Here is a 22,202-nt window from a genome sequence, read left to right as displayed (position 1 = left end):
AAATATATTAAATAGACGATTGGGCATGACCCTAAATTATGAGTTAAGCGGCACTACTACGGAAATATCTTAAAGTTAGGTTAAAATTGGAGCATTTTGTTGATGTGCTTATTGATGTGATTTATAATGAAAGTGTGTAAATTATATGTTGTATTATGAAATTTTAAATGTTTGATTATTACATGAGTTAGTGCATGAAGTGATATACTAGAGTGGATCCATTAATACTAGATTAATTACGTATGTTGAGATTAACTAGCCTAACCTTGATCAGGATATTTTTTAGAAGATTCATGTTTAGGTGAATGTTATATGTAATATGAAGTTAGATGCAATCTCTTTTCCTTTCCAGACTATGTGACTGCATGAAAATGATGCACGTCCAAAGGCGCTAGTACATGAAAGAGATGTACTAGGGTTGGTGTGTATGAAAGTGATACATACCTAGAGGATACTGGGGTGTACAAAAGAGGTACACACTTAATGGGTTATGTGTATACGAAAGAGGTGTATGCCTAACCATGTGTATGAAAGAGGTACGCATCCCTACATTTATAGAGAAGATCTTGGGTGTACGAAAGAGGTACATACTCAGTGGATTATGTGTATATGAAAGAGGTGTATATATAACTAGATGTACGAAAGAGGTACATACTCAATAGGTTAGGTGTATACAAAAGAGGTGTAAACTTAACCAGGTGTACGAAAGAGGTACACATTCAGTGGGTTATGTGTGTACGAAAGAGGTGTATACATAATTAGATGTACGAAAGAGATACATACTCAGTAGGTTAGGTGTATACGAAAGAAGTGTATACTTAACCATGTGTACGAAAGAGGTACACATTAAGTGGGTTATGTGTATACGAAAGAGGTGTATACATAACCATGCGTATGTAAGAGATTATGTTTCCTTGGAGGTTCACCAGAGGTTGTGGGTCCTACGGGACTTACTAGAGATAGTGGGCATACTTATCTACAGTAGAATAGAACTCAGTTTTTCATGTATGTATGTGTCCCATGAGTACTAGAGCAATTTATATGTTTCACTAGAGGTGGGTATCTAGAGAACATAGATGCCTAGCCTGACCCAAGTAGTGGGGTTACTTACTGAGTATTTTATACTCATTCTTTCTCATGTTGTTGTTTCAGATAAGGGCAGAGATGCACCGGCGATGGACAAGCAAAATTCGTGATCGAGCCACTGGGACTAGTTTTTATGCTTCCGCATAACGAGATTTAAAGTTCTTTTCATATTTCTCTTAATGTTAGTTTTGATGTTCGAAACTTGTTAGAAGGAATTATTTTCATATTTAATTATTAACCTTTGTGATTTATGGGTACCCTAATCTTGGTTTCAACGTTTGCATTTAATAAAGGACTTATGAACTTCCTTATCTATTTAGCATTTATTTCAATATAAAGAAGTGTCGTTTTAAGTGCCATGCATGCATGTATTTTAGTAACGGCCTAACTTAAGTCCTAGTGGGTCAGGTCGTTACGTTACACCTCCGTGAACTTGAAGAAAAATATAAGGACTTAGAGTTTGAAAATGATGATGATGTTGTGAAGATCAACCTAGTTTACTATACTGAGGTCGCAATGATGGGGAAAAACAAATAGAAAAATGCAGTCGACCTCAAACGTTTCAAGGACGTTCAAAACTTAGAGTACTACAATAGTCTTGATTGGGGTACCATTATTTGGGAGAAAACATTGGATGCCCTAAAGACTGCCTTGAATGATAAGAGCAGTCTATACAAGACGAGGGTCAAAGCAAATAAAAACTACGTTATGAAGTACTCCTTACGTGGATTTCCACAAACGTTCCAGGTAAATTTGATTAACATAATAATCGTGTTGTTTAATATAACATTATTATTGTTCTTAATATATTTTAAATTTTATTTAGGTATGGAAGTACGAGATCCTAGCTTCATCGATAGCTGGGAACATTGTGGAGCGAAAGAGCAAGGTGGCTTTGCCCCGCATATTACGATGGTCATGCTCCCACTCAGTGTCCTTCAAAGTACTCGAGAGAGAGATATTCGAGTCTAACAATGTACGTTTACTCTATGCATAATATGTTTATCTGGTTGTTAAATTGACACTAACCAGTTTACTGGGTTGTTAATGTAGATAAAGGTTAAAGAGGGCACTGTGATATCAGATGCTGAAAGGGAGTTTCGGGATACCCCAGTGGAACGACGACCTATATTTGAGCTAGGTGCGGATGATGATAGTTCTGAAAGTGACAATAGGTCGACGAGTGAGGGGGATAGTCTCGAAAGTGAAAGTGACAGTGATGACCATCGTGGAGATGACGATGATGAGGTTGTCAGGGTGGAGGGAGGGGATTAACCTAAGCATTCTGAGCACGAGGATGCTGGATATGAAAGGGTGGAAGGAGGGACATATAGACGTAGTGATGATATGCTCCATGATATGATGGGAGACGAACGCGAGGAGGACGAGTTGAACCAAGTTGATGTCTTTCTTGCGGACTCCGGTACAGAGCGACCTGTGGATGAGGAGTGTTCTGAGTGTGCTGCCCGCCATAGGGAGGGAGCCAATGCCGACGAGTCTATTTATTCGTACTGCGGTCCATTGACAGCTCACTATCGAGGTTGGATGGCCTTATATCAGGTTTAGATAGTCGTGTATCCAGTATGGAGGAAAACATGATTGACATGAAAGGGAAATTGTTGGCCATCCTGTTATTGTTGCGGTCTATGTGCAAGGTTTGCATCATTTTATGTCTTTTTGTGTTTAGCTTTTACGTGTTCGTGAACTCACCATTTTACTTTACTAATTGAAGGGTTCCACGGTGAATGAGGAGACGACCAGGTCACCCATCCCATCTTGGGATCCCGATACGACTGTGACTGCCTCTAACACTCCCATTCCCATTCCCATCCCCCCTCTACAGCCCAATACCACCACTTCACCTACTCCTACTCCCCCCTGTACAGCTCGATACCACCACTGCCACAACATTACCGATTGACGTCGAACCTATACAGGCCGACGTAGAGCCCGACATGTCTGCCTTACTCACCATGCCACATACAGAGGCTGACATGTCTGGCATCCCAGAGGCAGACACTTCTGGGATTGTTACGACCACAGAAGGAGTTCCACTAGTGAGTAATTTATTGATCAGTAATCTTTGTTAATACTTTTATATTTCTTGATGAGTAACGTTTTGTTATCTGTTTATGTAGGAATCTCAAAGAATTAGTCATAAGAGAAAAGCGGTTGATAAATATAACCCCCAACCCAAATAAAGAAGAAAAGTGTGGCTAAACATCCTCTTCCAGATGTAACTACGTCAATATCCAGATCGATCGTCACATATAACGTAGCACACGATGTTCCACACAATATCCTAACAGAATAGATGGGTTAGATCTCGGACAACAATACAGACAACGAGGTTCGAGAGAACTTCTTCAAACCACTCGCCAAGCAATTCTTCAAGGAATTGGTTACCCCAAATTCATTGGTCGAGTGCAATGTAAGTGTCCTAGTCTTTACGTCTTTACATGTCGGCTATCTTGTACTTTTACTGACATATTATTTTTTCATGCAGACCATAAATACTTTATTTTATTTTATGAAAGATAAATTTTATACCCGACCCGACATGTGCATGCACAAGTTCACCATCTTGCCAATTGGTGTAATGGTAAATTTTGATATTTCGTTTCTTAACTTTCTTAACTTCTCATTTCGTTAAGTTTCTTGGTCTTTACTTCTTTACTTAACTTCTCATTTTATTTGACAGAGTCACCTTAATGCTCATGGCGGGGTATTTAAACGAATAAAGAATAAGTCACTTCTGGAGGTTGCCCTAGCTTGAGAAGATGAAGACACGTATAAGGACTACGTCACCGGTAAATTCGATGTCAAATGGGCAGATGTGGATTTCGTTTATACGGCGATGAATATCAGTGACCACTGGATGGTCCTTGCAATGGACATTAACATAGGCCACATATTCGTGTTCGATTCACTTCCGTCATACACACCAACGACAAAGCTGGTGAATTGGCTAGAGCCATTGACGGTCACAGTACCATCCCTACTTCACTACCGTGACGTGGATCGTTCGAAGCCGGACCTATCCACAGCCCATTGGAAAATCTCGCAACCTATAAATGTCGACATACAACACGAGTCACTTAATTGTGGCATCTTCGCAATAAAACTACTGGAACACCTGGTGACTAGTGTTGATCCATCCGTAATCACTCAGGAAAAGATGAGTGAATATAGGATGCAATTAGCGTGTCAGCTATGGGCAAACACTCCATATTTTTTATATGTATAGAACATTGTATTTTTTATTGTATGTAAAATTACATTCATTTATTTTTTATGTATGTAAAAACATTCATTGTATAATTGAACATATAATTTTTATGAAAGTTCAAAGTTCAATATCATAATTTTATCAGAACATGCATTTTTTTTATGTATAATGGAGCTACTACTCTTTTCATTGTATAATTGAACATCTATTTTTTATGTAAGTTCAAAGTTCAAAGTTCAATATCAGAATTTTATCAGAACATGCATAATTGAGCTTAGAACATTATATGGTTCAAGGTTCAAAGTTCAAAGATTGAGAGAGCGAGATGTTAAGAGAGAGCGAGATTGTGAGAGAGAGCGAGATTGTAAGAGAGAGTGAGATATTCAGAGAAAGCGAGATTGAGAGAGCGAGATGTTCAGAGAGAGCGAAATTGTGAGAGAGAGCGAGATTCATGGAAAGCGAGATCGTGAGAGAGAGCGAGATGTTCAGAGATAGCGAGATTGAGAGAGCGACATGTTCAGAGAGAGCGAGATTGTGAGAGAGAGCGAGATTGAGAGAGTATTTGTTATCCAGAGTATTTGAGAGAGTGAAGTATCCGTATGAAGATTGAGAGAGTATGAAGTTATTGTTTTTTGTTTTCAGTATGAAGATTGAGAGAGTATGAAGTTATTGTTTTTTGTTTTCAGTATGAAGATTGAGAGAGTATGAAGTTATCCATTTTTGTTACAAGTATGAAGACTAAGAGAGTATGACGATGGAGAGAGTATGAATATTGCTATTATATAAATAATCCAGCTTGTTATTGTTTTTTTGTTTACAAGATGAAAGTATGAAGTATGAAGTGTTACAAGTATGAAGTATGAAAAACAATGAAGTATGTTACAAGTATGAAAAAGTATGAAGTATGTTACAAGTATAACGTATGAAAAATGATCAATGGTATTTATAACTAAACTGGATGAGGGGTGTTTGTGTCTCGGTCTCTGGCATTTTCGGCACGTTGCATGGTTGTAAGCAATTCAGTATAATTTTAGCGGTTATGTCCATAATTCCCACATCGACCACACTTCATTTGTCTGCAAAATTCTCTTCTGGATGGTATTCTTCTCACTCTCCGTCACCCAGATTGTGGCACAAACTTCAGAGGAAGGATAATCTTTTCTACGTATCCAAAAGGTCTTTTCCATTCAGATATGTGGCCAAGTGGATTTATAGGCTCTACATACGCAGTCATTAAAGAGTCCACTGTATAAAATTGACTGCAAAGACTGTGGATGGGTATATTTCTTTTCTTGGCAGTAATAATTGCATAGGAACACGGGGTACCAAGTTAGTCGAATTCCTTACACGTGCATTCCTTCATGTGAAGATTGACAATACCTCCAATCAATTATCTTGCATGTGTACCCAATAACAATCAATAGACTCTACCCGATATCGTTTGCCCTTATCAGCTTCACTTGCCAATCGAGTTTCACAGTAGTCAGAGTGCAATGTCGTTTGAGATGCCCAGTAATTCCTCCGTTCGTAGAACCAGATTGGAGTATTCCTCTAACATGCTCAATCAAGCATACTATAAGCATCAGTCGATACTCTTTAGTTAAGGAATTGAAACACTCTGCACTGTTGGATGTCATGTTATCATATCTTTGTTCTATTTGGTAAACCCGTGCCCACCTTTGAAGACCGATGTCTTCTAAATATTTCGCGACAGCACCGTCTCTAAAACTACGGAGTTCGTCCCATTTTGTTTGGAACTCTGTCATGCAAAATGCCCTTGCTGCATCTCTAAATATCCCAACAACCGTGTTATCCTTAAAGTTTGTAACCAGATTCTGTTCTATATGTCATGTGCACAATCCATGAAATGTCGTGAGAAAAAAATACACGAATAGCATTGCCGATAGATACCATCTGATCAGACACAAACACCAGATTATCAAGTTCTCCGATATTGCATTTCAAGTTTGACATAAACCATTTCCATGATTGATCGGTTTCATTGTCCACTATTGCATATGCTAGTGGGTATAATTGATTGTTCCCGTCCATTGAAACCGCAACCAACATGGTGCCTTTGTATTTTCCTTTCAAGTGCGACCCATCAATAATAATACAAGGCCGACAGCTTACAAAGCCTCTAATACAAGGCCCTAATGCCATAAACATATACTTGAAATGCACCTCATCTTCAAGTTCGATCTCAAAAACTGTACTGGATTCTCAATTTTTAGCGCTTCTCCATAGGCATGTAATATGGAGTATGAGTATTCTGGAGTACCTCTAGTGAGATCATACGTGGCTTCCCTTACACGCCAAGCTTTATCATAACTTATGTTCATGCCATAATCTCTCCTCATATCCTCAATGATATGACAAGGTTTATAAATACATCTTATACCCGTGAACTTATCTTTGATGAGTTGACCAACAACCGTAGTAGTTGCTTGTCTATGGTCGTGATTTAAAATTCCTATGGAACATGTGTGCGAACTGTAGTACTTTGTGATCTTGAATATATCAGACCTTTCCATTTTGACTGCACGAAGGTTCCACTTACATGTCTCCCCAATGCATTTGACAGTGAACAGAGATTTGGTTGATTTTCTGACCTTAAATTCAAAATTTCTGTTGATGGACAAAATAGACAATCTTATTTTCAAGTCCTTTTTGCTAAAAAATAGTTGACCAACTTCAACGTCCTCTGTCCCAGATGAAGAGGTGCCAGGCATAATCAACTTTGTCCTATGACTTGAAGACATAGATGGTGGAACCACTGAAGCTGCTGTAGAACGACGCACATCTCCATGATCATGATTCGTTTCATTCAATCCTGCTGGTTGCTCATCCACATCCACATCCACTGAAGAACCACAATCCATATAATCGAATGTTGATGGTACAGTGTTGGTAGACAATGGAATATCATCCTCTTCCCGACGAAACTGATATGATTCCTCGTATTGTCTGTCCACAACCGTATCATCATAACTCATATTTCCAAACCCCATTCCAACCCTTTCGTCCTGTTTAAACTTCAACGTTACAGCTATCTGGAGTCTACTAAGCTCTTCTCGCAAAAGAAAGAAGTGAAGATCATCATCATCCGTTATGCATTGTAGAGGGACTTCAAATTCAAGATTATATTTAACTTTTAGGATAAGATCAAACTCTGAAGAACTGACTTTTGTAGCCCTGTAAATGTGAGATTTAAGTTATTCATAATTCACTGTAGGGGGCACAACAATTCCTTTCAACTGTTCCCTAATATATGAACTTTCATTCGCATCCCAATCACCTCCAAATCGAATAAATATACACTTTTCTGTCATCCTACAAAGCAAAATATTTGTCATTAATGTTGTACAAGCAATTGAAGTGTACTTTCGCTCTCTCTCAAAATCTCGCTCTCTCTTTTACTCTTCCTCTTTCTTATTCTCTTCCAATACAAAATTTCGTAATGCTACCCTTCCAGAAATAACACATAAAAAATAATTAAACATACTCAAAATAATTCACCTTTTTGAAAAAGTTGTTCCTTTCTGGTAAAGCCTCATCTTAGAAATCCCCGTTTGAAAAATCTTCGTTCAACAAAACATCGTTGAAAACCAGAGAAGTAATCACCTTTGAAATAGAGTTTTGAGTTTAAAGAAATCACCATTGTATTGTGTTTAGGTATTATTGATTTAATTTGAGGCTTTCGTCGTGGCATTTTGTCAAATCAACATGAAACCAGGGAATTTCAAGTGAGAGCGTTTAATCAGACAAGAGCGAGATTTACCTCGTGCGGCAGGTGTAAAGGCAATTTACGTAATTTGGTATGTCGATGATGTCAGCAGAGGATCAATTGACATTACTTTTTAAAAATGGGTCATTTGACATTTTGGACCTAATTTTTGGATAATCCGTACAAATTTCCTTTTTATTACGGATTAAACGTGTAATTAAATTATAAATAAATTAACCCTTCGGCTTCCAACGACGCAGCTTTTCCGGGTAAAAAATCCCTCTCCGACTCCGGCCAAAAATTCAGAAACTAGATTTGGTTTTGGCCGGAAAATTTGGAGAAGTTCTACCCAATCTTCTCAAAGTGGTCGCCGGAATTGCCGCCATGGAAGCTCCAGTTAGGGCATTTCGCCCCTGCGTTCTTAATCGCCGCCTCTTCTCTAAAACAATTCCTTCATCCCGCCTCGTTTCATCTCCTGAATCGGATCGGAGCGCGATTTTCCGGCAATCATCAACCTATTTCCATCTTTCTCCTTCTCGAAAGTACCTAGGTTCCAAAATCTCACTCTCACTTAATCTTTCTCACTGCTCCTCCTCGTCCTTTGGATCTTCTGCATCTTCTCTTGGTTCCAGCCCTTCTAATTTTCTTTCTTCTTTACCCTCATTACAATCCTTCGGCTCTCAATTCGCGTCTGATTACTCCAATTCAGTTCTATCCGACTCAAACGGCAGTGCTTGGACTTGGAATCGCGCTTCAGAGAGTGCAATTGGAAACGACCTGGGGGTTTTGGGGGCCGAAAAGGGAACGGTGACCGTGGTGTTGTTAGGTTGGCTTGGGTCAAAGACTAAGCATCTGAGGAGGTACGTGGAGTGGTACAATGCGAGGGGTATCAACGCCTTGACGTTTGTTGTAGATCCGAGAGAGTTTCTTTGGTTCGCGTTGAGTCGGAAAGTTGAGCAGCGGATTTCGGATTTGGCGGTTGAACTCATTTCTTGGTTATCTGATGGGGAAGAAAGTGATAACGATCGATGCCTGATTTTTCACGCTTTTAGCAACACGGGCTGGTTTGTGTAGGTTGAATTATGATATCGGTATCTCATTGCAGTTGTTTTTGTGATTTTAACTTAGAATTATGTTTGTTCCTTTTTCCTGTTTTTGCAGATACGGGGCCATTCTTGAAATTTTGCAGGGGCGGAAAGATTTGTTGAAGAAGATCAAAGGATGCATTTTTGATTCTGGAGGAGGTGATCCGTTGAATCCTCAGGTTTGTGAACTGATGTCTGAAGAATCTTGGAATAGCAATTCACCAATGATCTGAAAATCAGTTCTAAACTGTTTACTGCTTTCCTTGAACTGTTGGAAAAACATCTGCATGTTTATGAACTATAGTTTTATTCATCTTGGAAGTTTGCATGATAACATAGGATTTAGAGGTGAAAATTTAGTAAGAACTGGTTATTACCCTTTTTTTCGATATAAACAACCATTTTCATTGAGGAAAAAAATGAAAGAATACAAGCACGGACATAAAAAAAAAACCTATCCCACAAAAGAGAGAAGTCTTCCTCCAAAAAGGGACTCCAACTATACAAGAGAATGTCTACGGAATAGTTATAAAAGGTCTTCGAAATGGAAGCTCATAAAGAGACATGATAGCGAACAAGGACCAAATATCAAAAGAACTGGTTATTACCCTTCAAATATCGTATGATCTCAATCTCAATCTAAATCTATTCTTTTGATGCCTCTCTTGTTCTCTCTGTTTCTTCTTTCTTGCTTTAGTTACAAAATGGTGTAGATCAGATTGTACCTGGAAATTTTCTTCTTGATTATGATTATTTAGTATTTGCCCAAGATCTCATTGAAAAATTTCAACTCCCATTTCTTCTTAGTCTTCTAAATGGTTTCAGAACCACAAAATTTGTTTTTCTTGTCATGAACTATTGAAGCGTATGCAAAAAACTAGAACTAGTTAGGTTGTTTAAGCATTAAAACACTAATATAATAATTAGCAGGCGTTTATCCAATCTGAATTAGATAGCATGCTTTCATCCAATCTGTTCTACTTTCCATTTTATTCTCATTCATAGTGGAAGAGAGAGATTTGATTTCATCTCTACTACAAACACTGGCAGGTTTGGGCAGCTGGATTTTCTGCAGCCATTCTGAAGAAAAATAGTTCTTCTGCATCTCCAATGGTTAATGGAGAGGAAGTAGACAAGAGACCTCTTCTGTTGGAGACCATTGTCCTATCATCATTGGAGAAGTTCTTCTCGGTTGCTTTGAAGTTGCCAGACGTCGATAAGTAAGCTTTCTGATTATTTCCGGTCATGGATACATATTTGCTTGAGGATCGAATGATCGAATGGCCATGTACATATCATATGGTTGCATATTAATTATTGAGAAGTGAACATTTCCTTGCAGGAGATTGAACAACATCGTTTCAGTTCTTACAGAGAACCAGCCTTCGTATCCTGAGCTTTATCTGTACAGTTCAGGAGATAAAGTTGTACTTTCCGAGTCAATCGAGCTACTTATCGAGAAGAGGAAGAAGACAGGAAGGAAGGTTTTGTCATACAACTTCAGAACGTCTCCGCATGTTGACCATTACAGGACATACCCTGATATATACGCATCACAGCTTCACAAGTTCTTGATAGAATCTTTTTCTTCATAGGTTGCTGTGGATTGTGAATGTGCATATGGCAAGATCATCTGTACTGAACTATATAATTTTGGATCCAGATGGGGGAGCGTTTAGATGAAGATTTAGAAGGAAATGAGATCATTTCATTAGAATAATAATTGGATTAGCTAAAGCTTGATATATAGATACATAGATTTCAGATACAATTGTGAAGACATAGAGTGAAGAAAACTGCTCAATTTCAGAGAATACTTTCCAAGTGTATCTTTTTAGTAGTAATGAAAAAAGAAACAAAAGTCATTGTTACTCGAATATAATAAAATATCTACACTTTCTATGGACAAATAAATAAATGTTTTCCATATAATCATGTTTTAACTCAAAATTTCCATGGTTTAGTACTGTTATCTATTTAAAACAGTATACTTTCAATTAGCTAAAAAGTGCTGTGGCATTTTCTTCTTTTTTACGATGAGTGTTTACGTGTTGTCTAATATAAAATTGATATAGACTTAGTATTCTAGTTTGGGAGTAATTCTAAAATAATTAAAATCACTCGAAAAATACTTTTAATCATTCCTGATCAATTTTAATGGTATTAAAAATGCGACTAAAAGTATAAAATTAAACATTGAATTGATTTTGAGGGATTAAAAGTGGTTTTTGTCATCATAAGTATAATTCAACCGTGAGTGGCTTGTAATCATTTCTTTGTGGTTGGAAGTTTTTGACATGAGTAACATCAATTAAAATCATGGTTAAAATATCATTTTAGTTTATGTAGTTTCAATTGTTTGATTTTAATTCCAATACTTTCAATAATTCCTAAATTTAGGTCTAGTACTTTTTATAAATATGAAATTTAGAAATTCAATTTTTTTTTTATTGAAATTGATTAATCGATAGTGATAATTTTCATGCAAGAAAAAATCGTGAATGTATTTTTTACAACTTATAAAGGAAATGCTAATAGAGACCATTTAAAAAAAAAATCAATAATAAGCTAATTGCAACGACTAATTTTTAGAGGTTTTTCCAATCTTAAATGTGCCAATACAAAATAACCCAATCCTAAAAATTAAAGAAAACTAAAATTTTGCTTACTTCACAAAGCATTAGAGAGCTTGAAACTTCTTTTCGCAATCGCAACTTCTCACTCATTGTAAAATATGTGGATCCCTAAAGACGTTCGGAGGTGAATTCGACCTTTGATTGAATCTATACGAACCTTGTTCAACTGTACCCACGGACCCATAAGCCCTCGAGGCTAGCTTTTCGATAGGAGTTTGTGCGTGGGCCCAAGCTCTATAGGAATATGCATAAATTTTTTAAAAAATATTTCCATTTGTCACTTATAGTCGAAGGTGCCTAACCACCACGAAATTGTAGCGAAATCCAATTATAATTTCTAAATATTTACTCTTTATGGATCCCTGAATAATATAAACACAAGTAATTTTAGTCATGTAAATTCATACTTAACAACATAAACTCAAGTAATTTTTATAAAAAGACAATATAAATTCGAAAAGAAACAATATTCTGTTAGCCTACTCTAGTGGTAATGATTCTGGATAGTCTTTCTTTTTTAATCAAATATATTTTCATTAAACTTTTAGAAACAACCCAACCTTGCTATCTATCACAACATAACCTAATGCAGGAAAAGGAAGGGAAAAAAATACCTTCATAAATCACATTGAGCTGTTTTAAAATATAAAAAAATAAATTAAAATATTTATAAATATAATAAAATTTTAATATTTATCTATGTCTGTGATAGAAACAAATGTAGTCTATCACATTTTTAAAAAAAAACTGCAATACTTTATTATTATTTATAAACATTTCAATAATTTTGTTATTTAAAATAATTTCTCTAATTAAATTCAATTAATTAACTAAATTAATTTCAAATTAAATTTAACCATGGCGATGTCGTCGACGTTTTATCTATCTGCCGCCTGCACGTCCAACGTAACTGCCCGATCGATCATGGAGGAGTAACTGTCTTCCATGGATCAACGGCTACTTCTTCAATTTAATCAAATTTCAAATTCCCAATTCCATTTTTAAACCCACAAACCTCTCGATTTTTTTAAAAAAAATTCTACATTCAAATTTCTCCCTCTGCTCAAAACTCTGCCGGAGATCAAATTTCTTCTGAATTTCTGAACCAACCAATTCAAGGTTCCTTTCTCTTCCCTTTTCTTTTCAATTTCTTTCTGGGTCATTTTAATTCATTCTTGAATCTTGCAGAACAGACCCAAATCGGCGAAGATGAACGATTTGATGACGAAATCGTTCTTAAGTTATGTGGAATTGAAGAAACAGGCGCAGAGGGACGCCGCCGGCGACGGCTTCGACATTGAATCTGGCGGCCAAGAACTCAATCCGATGGAAGAACAGAACCTGTCTCTGTTTTTCGAACAAGTCGATGAAATCAAGACCCAAATGGAAGAGACAACCAATCTCTTAGTTGACATTCAAAAACTAAATCAAGAAGCGAAATCAACCCACAACGCCAAAATTCTCCGTGGATTAAGAGACAGAATCGACTCCGATATGGTCTCAATCCTCCGCAGAGCAAGAATCCTCAAAGAAAAATTGGCCTCTCTCGACCAATCCAACACCGCCAACCGCCTGATGTCCGTCGCGTACGGCGAAGGAACCGCGGTGGACCGGACAAGAACTTCAATCACGAAGGGACTGAGAGTGAAATTGAGAGAAATGATGAACGAATTTCAGGGGTTGAGAGAAAAAGTTGTGGCAGATCACAAGGAGGATCTAAGAAGAAGGTATTTTGGTGCAAATGGGGAACAACCCAGTGAAGAACAAGTGGAGAAGATTATGTCTGGGAGTTTGAAATTGGAAACGTTTGAAGGGACATTGAGGGAGACTGAGTTAGGGGACCGAGTCAGGCACGAGTCAGTGATGGATATTCAGAGAAGTTTGAATAAGCTTCATCAGGTGTTTTTGGACATGGCGATTTTGGTTGAGAGTGAAGGGGAGAAGATGGAGGACATAGAGGAGAATGTAGCGAAAGCTGGGAAGTTCATCAATGGCGGAACTCGAAGCCTTTACTATGCGAACCAGATGAAGAGGAAGAACAAGAAATGGGTGTATTGGGTTTGGGCTATCATTTTTCTTATATTGCTTGTTTGCATTGTTTCAATGTTGGTTTGTTGAATTTTTCTATTTTTTTTATTTTTTTAGCTTTCCTCAACTCATAAATTGAGAATTTTGTAATGGAAACCTTTTCTTTTTCTTCTTGTCCATTCCTATGTATCATTCCTATCTTTACCTGGAATTCAACTTTTTGTTGAGTTTTACCTTTTTTTTTTTCCAACAACACGTAGGCTTCAAAGATTCAAACATCTAATATTGAAGATAATAAGTCTAAATTAATCTATCTATGATAAAATTTGGATTTAATTTAAATTTTCAATTTCATTAAAACTTAGAGTAGTTTTGATTCTAGGAAGGATTTCAATTAATCTATTTCATAAATATTATGATAGTTTGCATTTTTTATTTTACAAAAAATTGGGAGGGCGATCAAACTTTTAATCGCAAAGCTGATGTACATAGTATTAAATTTTCGTCAACATGTCGATATTTCCATGTTTTCATAGATTCGATATCGACATGAGGGGTGCATTGATATTTCGATTATATTGTAGAAAAATCCACGAAACATAAAAAATAAACAACAAATTGTCAGTAATGTAAATCTAATATAAATAGACCTTTTAACTTGTTTAAAGATCATAAAAATGCTTATTTACTAATTTAAATTATTTTTTGTTTTTAAAATTTTTCCAAAAATATTCATCAATATCGAATTTTCGTAAAATTAAGATCTCGATATTTCTGTTGATATCAATATTTTAAACCTTAGTTACGATATATTCATATTAACGAGAACCTAGTTTTTGTGAAGTTTAGTATATAGTTTTAGCTAGATTTAATTATTGTCATAGTTTGAGTATTATTTGATGTTGGGAATTAGGTTTGGAGATATTCTATAGTTATTTTACGTCATTACTTTATTGTAAAAGCAATCAATCAATCGTAATATGAAAGTGGGCATTTCCAGAAGACTAATTAACAATTACGATTGCAACAATTTAATTATGAAGTAGTAAATATCTTTTCGTTCATGTTAGCTTATCAATATCATAATAATAGGGTGAAGATTCAAACATGTTAGACTATAATTCTTATAGTTTAACTAAGGATAAAAAATGCAAGTTTATTAATCTACTCTTAAAAAGAGATTTACCATCGTGGAAATTGGTTAAACAATTGTAGGCCACAAACAAAACACAAAGTGGATGATGATCCCATTCAGAATTTCCAAGAGGAGCACTAATATTTCGATAGTTCATAAGAACCATCGTTCATGTTCACTCTAAAAGCAGATTCTCCGTTACAATCAACATGGGCTCAGACCATGTCTCTGCTCGAAAACTGCTCAAACATGAAGCAACTGAAAGAAATTCACGCTCAAATGATCAAAACAGAGACCGCAACAGAGCCCAAATTAGCCACCAAGCTTCTAACCCTCTGCACTTCACCCCATTTTGGCGATTTGCCTTACGCGCAAAGGGTCTTCAATGGAATCACCAGGCCCAACACTTTCATGTGGAATGCCATTATACGAGCTTACTCTAACAGTAAGGAACCAGAATTAGCATTTCTCTTGTATCAGCAAATGCTTTCTTCTTCGGTACCGCACAATTCCTACACTTTCCCTTTCTTGCTCAAAGCTTGTCGTAATTTGTCCGCCATGGGTGAGGCTCTTCAAATTCATGGGCTGGTCATCAAACTGGGATTTGGGTCGGATGTTTTTGCTTTGAATGCTCTGCTTCATGTCTACGCTTTGTGTGGTGACATTTATTATGCACGCCAATTGTTTGATAATATTCCTGTAAGAGATGTTGTTTCTTGGAACATAATGATTGATGGGTATATCAAATCTGGGGATGTAAAAACGGCTTATGGGGTTTTCTTGGACATGCCATTGAAGAATGTGGTATCGTGGACGTCGTTGATTTCAGGGCTTGTTGAGGCAGGACAGAGCGTAGAAGCTTTGAGTCTTTGTTATGAGATGCAGAATGCAGGATTTGAACTTGATGGTATTGCAATTGCGAGTTTGCTCACTGCTTGTGCGAATCTTGGAGCGTTGGATCAAGGAAGATGGCTCCATTTCTATGTGCTCAACAATGGAGTCGATGTCGATCGAGTAATTGGCTGTGCTCTTGTGAATATGTACTTAAAATGTGGGGATATGGAAGAAGCCTTGAGGGTGTTTGGGAAACTGAAGAGTGATCAGAAAGATGTGTATGTTTGGACGGCTATGATTGATGGCTTTGCCATTCATGGGCTTGGAGTGGAAGCTCTGGAATGGTTTAACCGAATGCAGAGAGAAGGAATAAGACCAAATTCCATTACTTTCACTGCAGTTTTAAGGGCCTGTAGCTATGCAGGGCTGGTTGGAGAAGGAAAAGAGTTATTCGAGAGCATGACAAGTCTCTATAATTTGATCCCATCTATCGAGCATTATGGGTGTATGGTTGATCTTTTGGGTCGAGCCGGGCTGCTGGATGAGGCGAAGGAGTTGATCAAGAAGATGCCCATGAAACCTAATGCTGTAATATGGGGAGCTTTGCTAAAGGTAGGGTGAAATTTTATGTGCTTACTGGTTAAATCATGGGCTAAATGTATGTTCAGGGATGATATTTAGTGAGTTACTAGGAATGTACACATAGGAGAGAAAAAAAAAAATCTTTACCCAGAAGAGAAAAGGTTGAATTTCTGTCAACTTCATAAAAGATTATTCTTAGAAATTTATTAGAGAAACTAAAATCTTCAATCTATTCAGTGATCTTATTCTCTTAAATTTGAATAAACTCACTGAGTAATGAGTATCATGCCAGCTACATAAGCTTACCATAAGCCAAATTTAAAAACCACAAACTGAAAGACTATAGCTTAAAGATATTATAATGTCCGTAACTAAAGTTTTAAATAGTATGCACTAAGTTATGTTTTAAATTAAAGAGAAAAGTAGAGAATCTACATAAGCTTACTACTCCTTCCTCCTCGTTCAGGCCTGTTGGATTCATAGAGATTTTCTGGTGGGTAGCCAAATCGGAGCCCACCTGGTGGAAGTCGATTCTGATCACAGCGGGCGGTACATTCAGTTGGCTACCATTTTTGCTGCAGAAGGTAAATGGAAAGAAGCAGCTGAAGTGAGGTTGAAGATGAAGAATCTGGGAGTCTCAATCCCCCCAGGAAAGAGTTCAATAACTGTGAATGGCGTTGTTCATGAATTTCTTGCTGGGCAACAAGATCATCCACAGATGGAGAAGATTCATCTGAAACTGAAACAGATTGCAGAGAGGCTACGACGAGACGAAGGGTACTTCTAAATCACTATTAATTAAATCCAAAAACTTAAGCTAATAAGTAACCGTGTATATATCTAATGTTTTGTTAATACTCATCTTTTAACAGTTATGAACCTTCAACTAAAGATTTATTGCTTGATCTTGAGAATGAGGAGAAAGAGACTGCAATGGCTCAACATAGTGAGAAGTTGGCTATTGCTTTTGGATTGATCAATACAAAACCAGGAATGACAATTCGAGTTATCAAGAATCTAAGGGTCTGTGAAGATTGTCATGTAGTTGCGAAGCTCATATCTCAGATCTATTGTAGAGGGATTATAATGCGAGATAGAGTTCGATTCCACCATTTTAGAAATGGGAATTGTTCTTGCAAAGATTACTGGTAGAGGGGGCAAAATTTGGATGTTTTTTTGTTACTTCCAAGATTGTTTATGCATGCATGATCCAATTCTCACTTTAAATGTGTATTATAACATGGTTTTGTGTGTGTTTATGTTAATATTAAATAGATATCTTAGTGTGTTTCAATGTAATGTCTTTTCAAATTTTTAAGATATACTTCTGCTAAAAGAAAAGTTTTAAGATATACTCACGAAAATTTCTTGTTGGGAGAACTTCAATATAGCTAAATCTAAATCATATTCCAACTTCCAAGTTTCCAACAAGAGCAATAATAAAACAAATAAAAGAAAACTTAAGGGAATTATATATCATAATTTTACTCAAATTCAACTTTAACTAAGCTATATCTCGAGTCTTTTCTTAAATAATACCTTTCACATTTGTGAAAAATCATGAGAAGATTTTTTTCTCCTACTCTAATAGGATTGAGTATTAGGAGTTATTAGGGGTATATTAGTAATTAGATAAGTAGTTTGTTAGGGGAGTTTGGTTATGGATATAAAGGATAGAGAAGGGAGAAAACAAGCAATATTTTGGTGAATGATTTAGGACTTGAGAATATCTCAAGAGGGGAGGATCCAAATATCTCGAACCCTTAACTTATCTCGTATTTTTGTTATTGTTTATCTTTCAATATATTCGGATTTATCATACTCTTCTCCATTCTCTCAACACATAAGCCCAAAACTCAAAAACTATTTTTATAAGCTTAGCTCAATTTACTCTCATACTTATTTTCTCTAAAAGAATTAAAATAAGTAATAATTATATTTTGTAGGACTCCGACACAAGTATGGGTGAGTGGCACGTTAAAACCTTTTACAAAGAAAAAATATATTATCCACCCCATGTTTCTACACCATAATACAAAGTGCAAATACATGGAGTTATAATTTGAATAATGTTTCTACCGATAAAACATCAGTTAAAGGTTGATAGTTTGATCTCCACCTTTAATTGTTCAATTAAAAAAATGCACATGTTTAAAATATATATAGGTCTACATCAACCTTTGTTTAACTTCAAATCAGATTCAAATTTTATTTGACAATTAAACTCTAGAATCATAACACAAAGTCACATAACTATGTATTACTAACAACAATTAAAAAAAAAAAAAAAAACTATTTTAGTGAGTGATCTTAGATTTTTCACAAAGGGTTAGAAGTAGAGTATAAAATTAATCAACTTTTCTAATTATAAAATAAAAAAGATTGTAAATATATAGTAGCGATTGCTTTATTGATTTGCATGGACTATTGAGGAGGTGCCAATGGAATATACCAATCCATTCAAAAGAAAAAGAAAATAATAAATCAGCTTACATAATAATTGACCCTTGAAAGGACCAACCAACATGTTCCCATCTTTCCCCAATTCCCCTTACCAATAATCACACAAATATAATTAAGAAACAAAGCCTCCTTATTAGTAAATATAAGAGGTATTTTCAAATTTAAAAAAATTGATAAATTATTTATAAATATAGCAAAATATCTCTATCTATCAAAGATAGACCACGATACTGATAACTTTCATCAATCATTCAGTAATAAATGTTCTATCTTTGTCTATTTACAAATAATTTCATCAATTTATCATTTAAAATAATTACCTTAAATATAATTAATTTGGATTTCTCTCCAGTGAGCTGAATTAGAGTATTTAATGAAGATTAATTAAAAGATTTGGCAGAGAATTATATATATATTAATATGGAAGGTGCTGGGGGCAGGCAGTATTCATGGAAGGTTTTATGTGGTTGGATTATTATTATTATTATTGGTCTCCCTGTCCACACCCACTGCCCAAGCTGTTTCTCTTTGCATTTTTTTTCTTTGGCCATTTCTTCCCATTAACTTTAGCCCACAGTTCTATATTTGGGGACAAATCAAACAGCGGCTTTCCTTTTTTTAAAAAAACTCAATTTGGTTGATTGGATTCGAATAATCTTTATTATCTCAGGGAAAAAAAAAGAAAAAAAAGAAAAAAAAAGAAAAGAAAATGAGAACAAATAGAAGACGATGAGATTCGGATATAACATATTACAAGGCTTAAATAAATAAATATATTTGAATCATGCAGTTTCGAGATTCATGTTTTATTTATTATGTGTCCATTTTTAAAAATATAATAAAATTTGTTGATGTTAATTTATGAAGAAAAATTTGTAATGTAAACAAAGTGAGTATATTTCAGTTATATTAGAAAAATTCTTGAACATGTCTTGTTAAGTAGACAAAATATACCAATTTAATATTATTTGTTTGATTAACTAAACCAAGAGAGAATATCTTGCTTCTCTTCTATTCTTCATGCATCTATTGGTTGTCGTTGGAGATAGGGTTGACCATTCAAACCACAAAAATCGAACCGAAAAATGCAGTTTTGAAACCGTATTAATTCAGTTCGGTTCAGTTTCAATTTCGAAAAAATATATATATGTATATATATATATTAAAAAAAATAAGAGTAAAATCGAATAAAAACTGAACCATTCTTAATTTAAAGAACAAAATCGAATTTAAAATCGAATCGAACCGAACTGTTTTTACCCCTAATTAGAGATCTCAAAAGTAGTCATATGGAACAAAGTCATTTCAAATAAAACGATAAATATTTTACGACCTAAAACCTCATTTGATCTATTAACAAAATGATAAAATAAATCAAACAAGACCTTTATTTCGAACAAGACCTTTATTTTCTCTCTTTCTTGCTTTTGATCTTGACAACTCGTCTTCTCTTCTTTGGATATGAAAATTTGCGAGCAACGATATTTGATGACAAGAAGGAAGTGTCCATTTTGAAATAATACTAAATTGATCTATTTAATTTGTCTCAATATAAAAATATATTCATCAACTTTACTACAATATCATTTTTTTATTAGTCAACTAAACGATCAAATGAATCATAGAATATTTAAAACTAAAAGTATTCATTTGAAGACTTCTAAGACTAAATAAATATAGTCTTAAACTTTATGGACCAAAAGTGTATTTTCTCATTAAATTTAAGATTTTAAGTCTCTTTTGGTTTGACCTAAAAAAAGTTTGCATTTTGTTTTTTTTTTTTTCTCTTTAAAAAATTATTCTTTTATTTAAATGTCTCTCTTTTGAGTTAATCAGTTTAAAACTTGACCATCCTACTCGTTACCTTTCTTTTAGCTTTATCAAATAAACAATTTTATTTTGAATATAAATGTGAAATAACATATATTAAGAAGCCACATAAATTAAGTAGATGAAAGAATTGGTTATTTTAAAAATATTCATCAACTAAAATTTTTTTTAAAAAAAAAATTAATGCTAGAGGGTAAAATTTAGATCTCTTAAAATGGGATTTGAACCATATTGAATGATGGTTGAATGAAGATATATTACAACCACACATCATAAACAAAATTGATTATACCTATCAATTTAAACGTTCATCTTCACACGTGACATAATAATTTATAAAATATATTTATTTGTAATTAAGGTGTGGGGTGGAGGAATCAAATCTCATATCACGAGGTTGATAATATGAACACTATGTCAATTAAGCTATACTCTTATTGATATATCTTTAACTTTTTTTTATCAAAGAATATAATACATTCATAAATGACATCGTATTTTAAAAATTAAAAGCGTTACAAAACCAAGTCGATTCGAGCATAATTGAATTAATGTTTATCGAAAACAACCAATAAGCATGTGTGACATGGTGATGGGGATCCTTGCTGTCTCCAAATTGGATTGGTTTTCCACGTCAATCTCAAATGAGTAAATTTTTTTAAAAAAAGAACAATTAGTGGCATAAATTATTATTTTGAAAAAAAGTGATATAAATTAAATTTAACTTTAACATTAATTGACATCTATTTACTCATTTGAATTCATCAATCCATCTTCATAATATTATTATTTTAGAAAAAAAATAATAAAACAAGGTATTTGAATTTCACTAACAAATATACATACATGCATTCTTCCTTATTGTTTAGAGGTCGTGATTTTGTATCATCTCGTTTAATATATTTTAAACCATTGTTCAAAATAAATTTGATATAATATATTGATAAATAATAAATACAATTGTAGTTACTAGCTAAATATTAATTGAATCTCAACTACTATAAATTAATTTATAAACATGTCTTATGTTATAAATTATGTAGTTTTTTTTTTTTTTAATTTTACAATATATATTTTCTAATTTATCAAAAGTGAAGAAGTGAGTTTAACATGCTAGACGTATTTAAATAATAATACGTATAATTAAAAGTATCGACTATGTATGTAGATTAATATTTTAATTAAGACTTTAAATTCCTAATTGAGTATGAACTAAATAGGTAGAAGCTCATTTCTAGTTAATTAGGGTTTAAAGGGAACCTTAATTCAACAAATATATAACGAGACCTTAAGACTATGGTCCCTAATATACCAAAACAATACGCACTCAGTTTTTATTGAATCTATTTAGAGAGCTTTGGTTGAGGAAGACAATAGTTATCTTAAAGTTTTCATCAATCACTCAATGAATTCGACATGAATCCTAGAGTTAATCTATTCAATATAGATTCAAAATAAATAGGTTGACATAATAAAATTTTTAACTTCGATTTGGATCACAAAATTCAAGTATAGTTTTTAAAAAGAAAGATGAGCTAGCTTCTTAAATTTTTGAAACGTATTTATA

General features: G+C 34.6%; 3 protein-coding genes across 4 annotated transcripts; all 3 read left to right on the top strand.

Moving 5' to 3' along the window:
- Positions 1-8,266: 8,266 nt before the first annotated feature.
- Positions 8,267-11,045, top strand: LOC120074738 (alpha/beta-Hydrolases superfamily protein). The gene is made up of 4 exons (XM_039027961.2): positions 8,267-9,112; positions 9,204-9,306; positions 10,178-10,347; positions 10,470-11,045. The coding sequence occupies exons 1-4, from the start codon at positions 8,427-8,429 to the stop codon at positions 10,720-10,722; spliced, it is 1,212 nt and encodes a 403-aa protein (XP_038883889.1). The 5' UTR covers positions 8,267-8,426; the 3' UTR covers positions 10,723-11,045.
- A 1,474-nt stretch (positions 11,046-12,519) lies between these two features.
- On the top strand, positions 12,520-13,977 carry SYP112 (syntaxin of plants 112). 2 transcript variants are annotated; one of them, XM_039027477.2, is made up of 2 exons: positions 12,520-12,882; positions 12,957-13,977. In XM_039027477.2, the coding sequence occupies exon 2, from the start codon at positions 12,973-12,975 to the stop codon at positions 13,879-13,881; it is 909 nt and encodes a 302-aa protein (XP_038883405.1). In that variant the 5' UTR covers positions 12,520-12,882; positions 12,957-12,972; the 3' UTR covers positions 13,882-13,977. The 2 variants fall into 2 exon arrangements, with proteins under 2 accessions (XP_038883405.1, XP_038883404.1); XM_039027476.2 differs by having other exon boundaries at positions 12,952-13,977.
- Positions 13,978-14,978: 1,001 nt separating this feature from the next.
- On the top strand, positions 14,979-17,641 carry LOC120073771 (Tetratricopeptide repeat (TPR)-like superfamily protein). The gene is made up of 3 exons (XM_039026600.2): positions 14,979-16,372; positions 16,809-17,119; positions 17,215-17,641. Exons 1-3 carry the CDS (start codon positions 15,098-15,100, stop codon positions 17,492-17,494), a joined length of 1,866 nt encoding a protein of 621 aa, XP_038882528.1. The 5' UTR covers positions 14,979-15,097; the 3' UTR covers positions 17,495-17,641.
- The last annotated feature ends 4,561 nt before the right edge of the window (positions 17,642-22,202 follow it).

The sequence above is a fragment of the Benincasa hispida genome, chromosome 3, assembly GCF_027475165.1.
Source record: "Benincasa hispida cultivar pf3 chromosome 3, pf3_genome.v1.1, whole genome shotgun sequence".
Taxonomy (NCBI): Eukaryota; Viridiplantae; Streptophyta; class Magnoliopsida; order Cucurbitales; family Cucurbitaceae; genus Benincasa; species Benincasa hispida.
The sequence above is the reverse complement of the archived record's forward strand: the minus strand, read 5'-3'. Positions and strand labels throughout refer to the sequence as shown.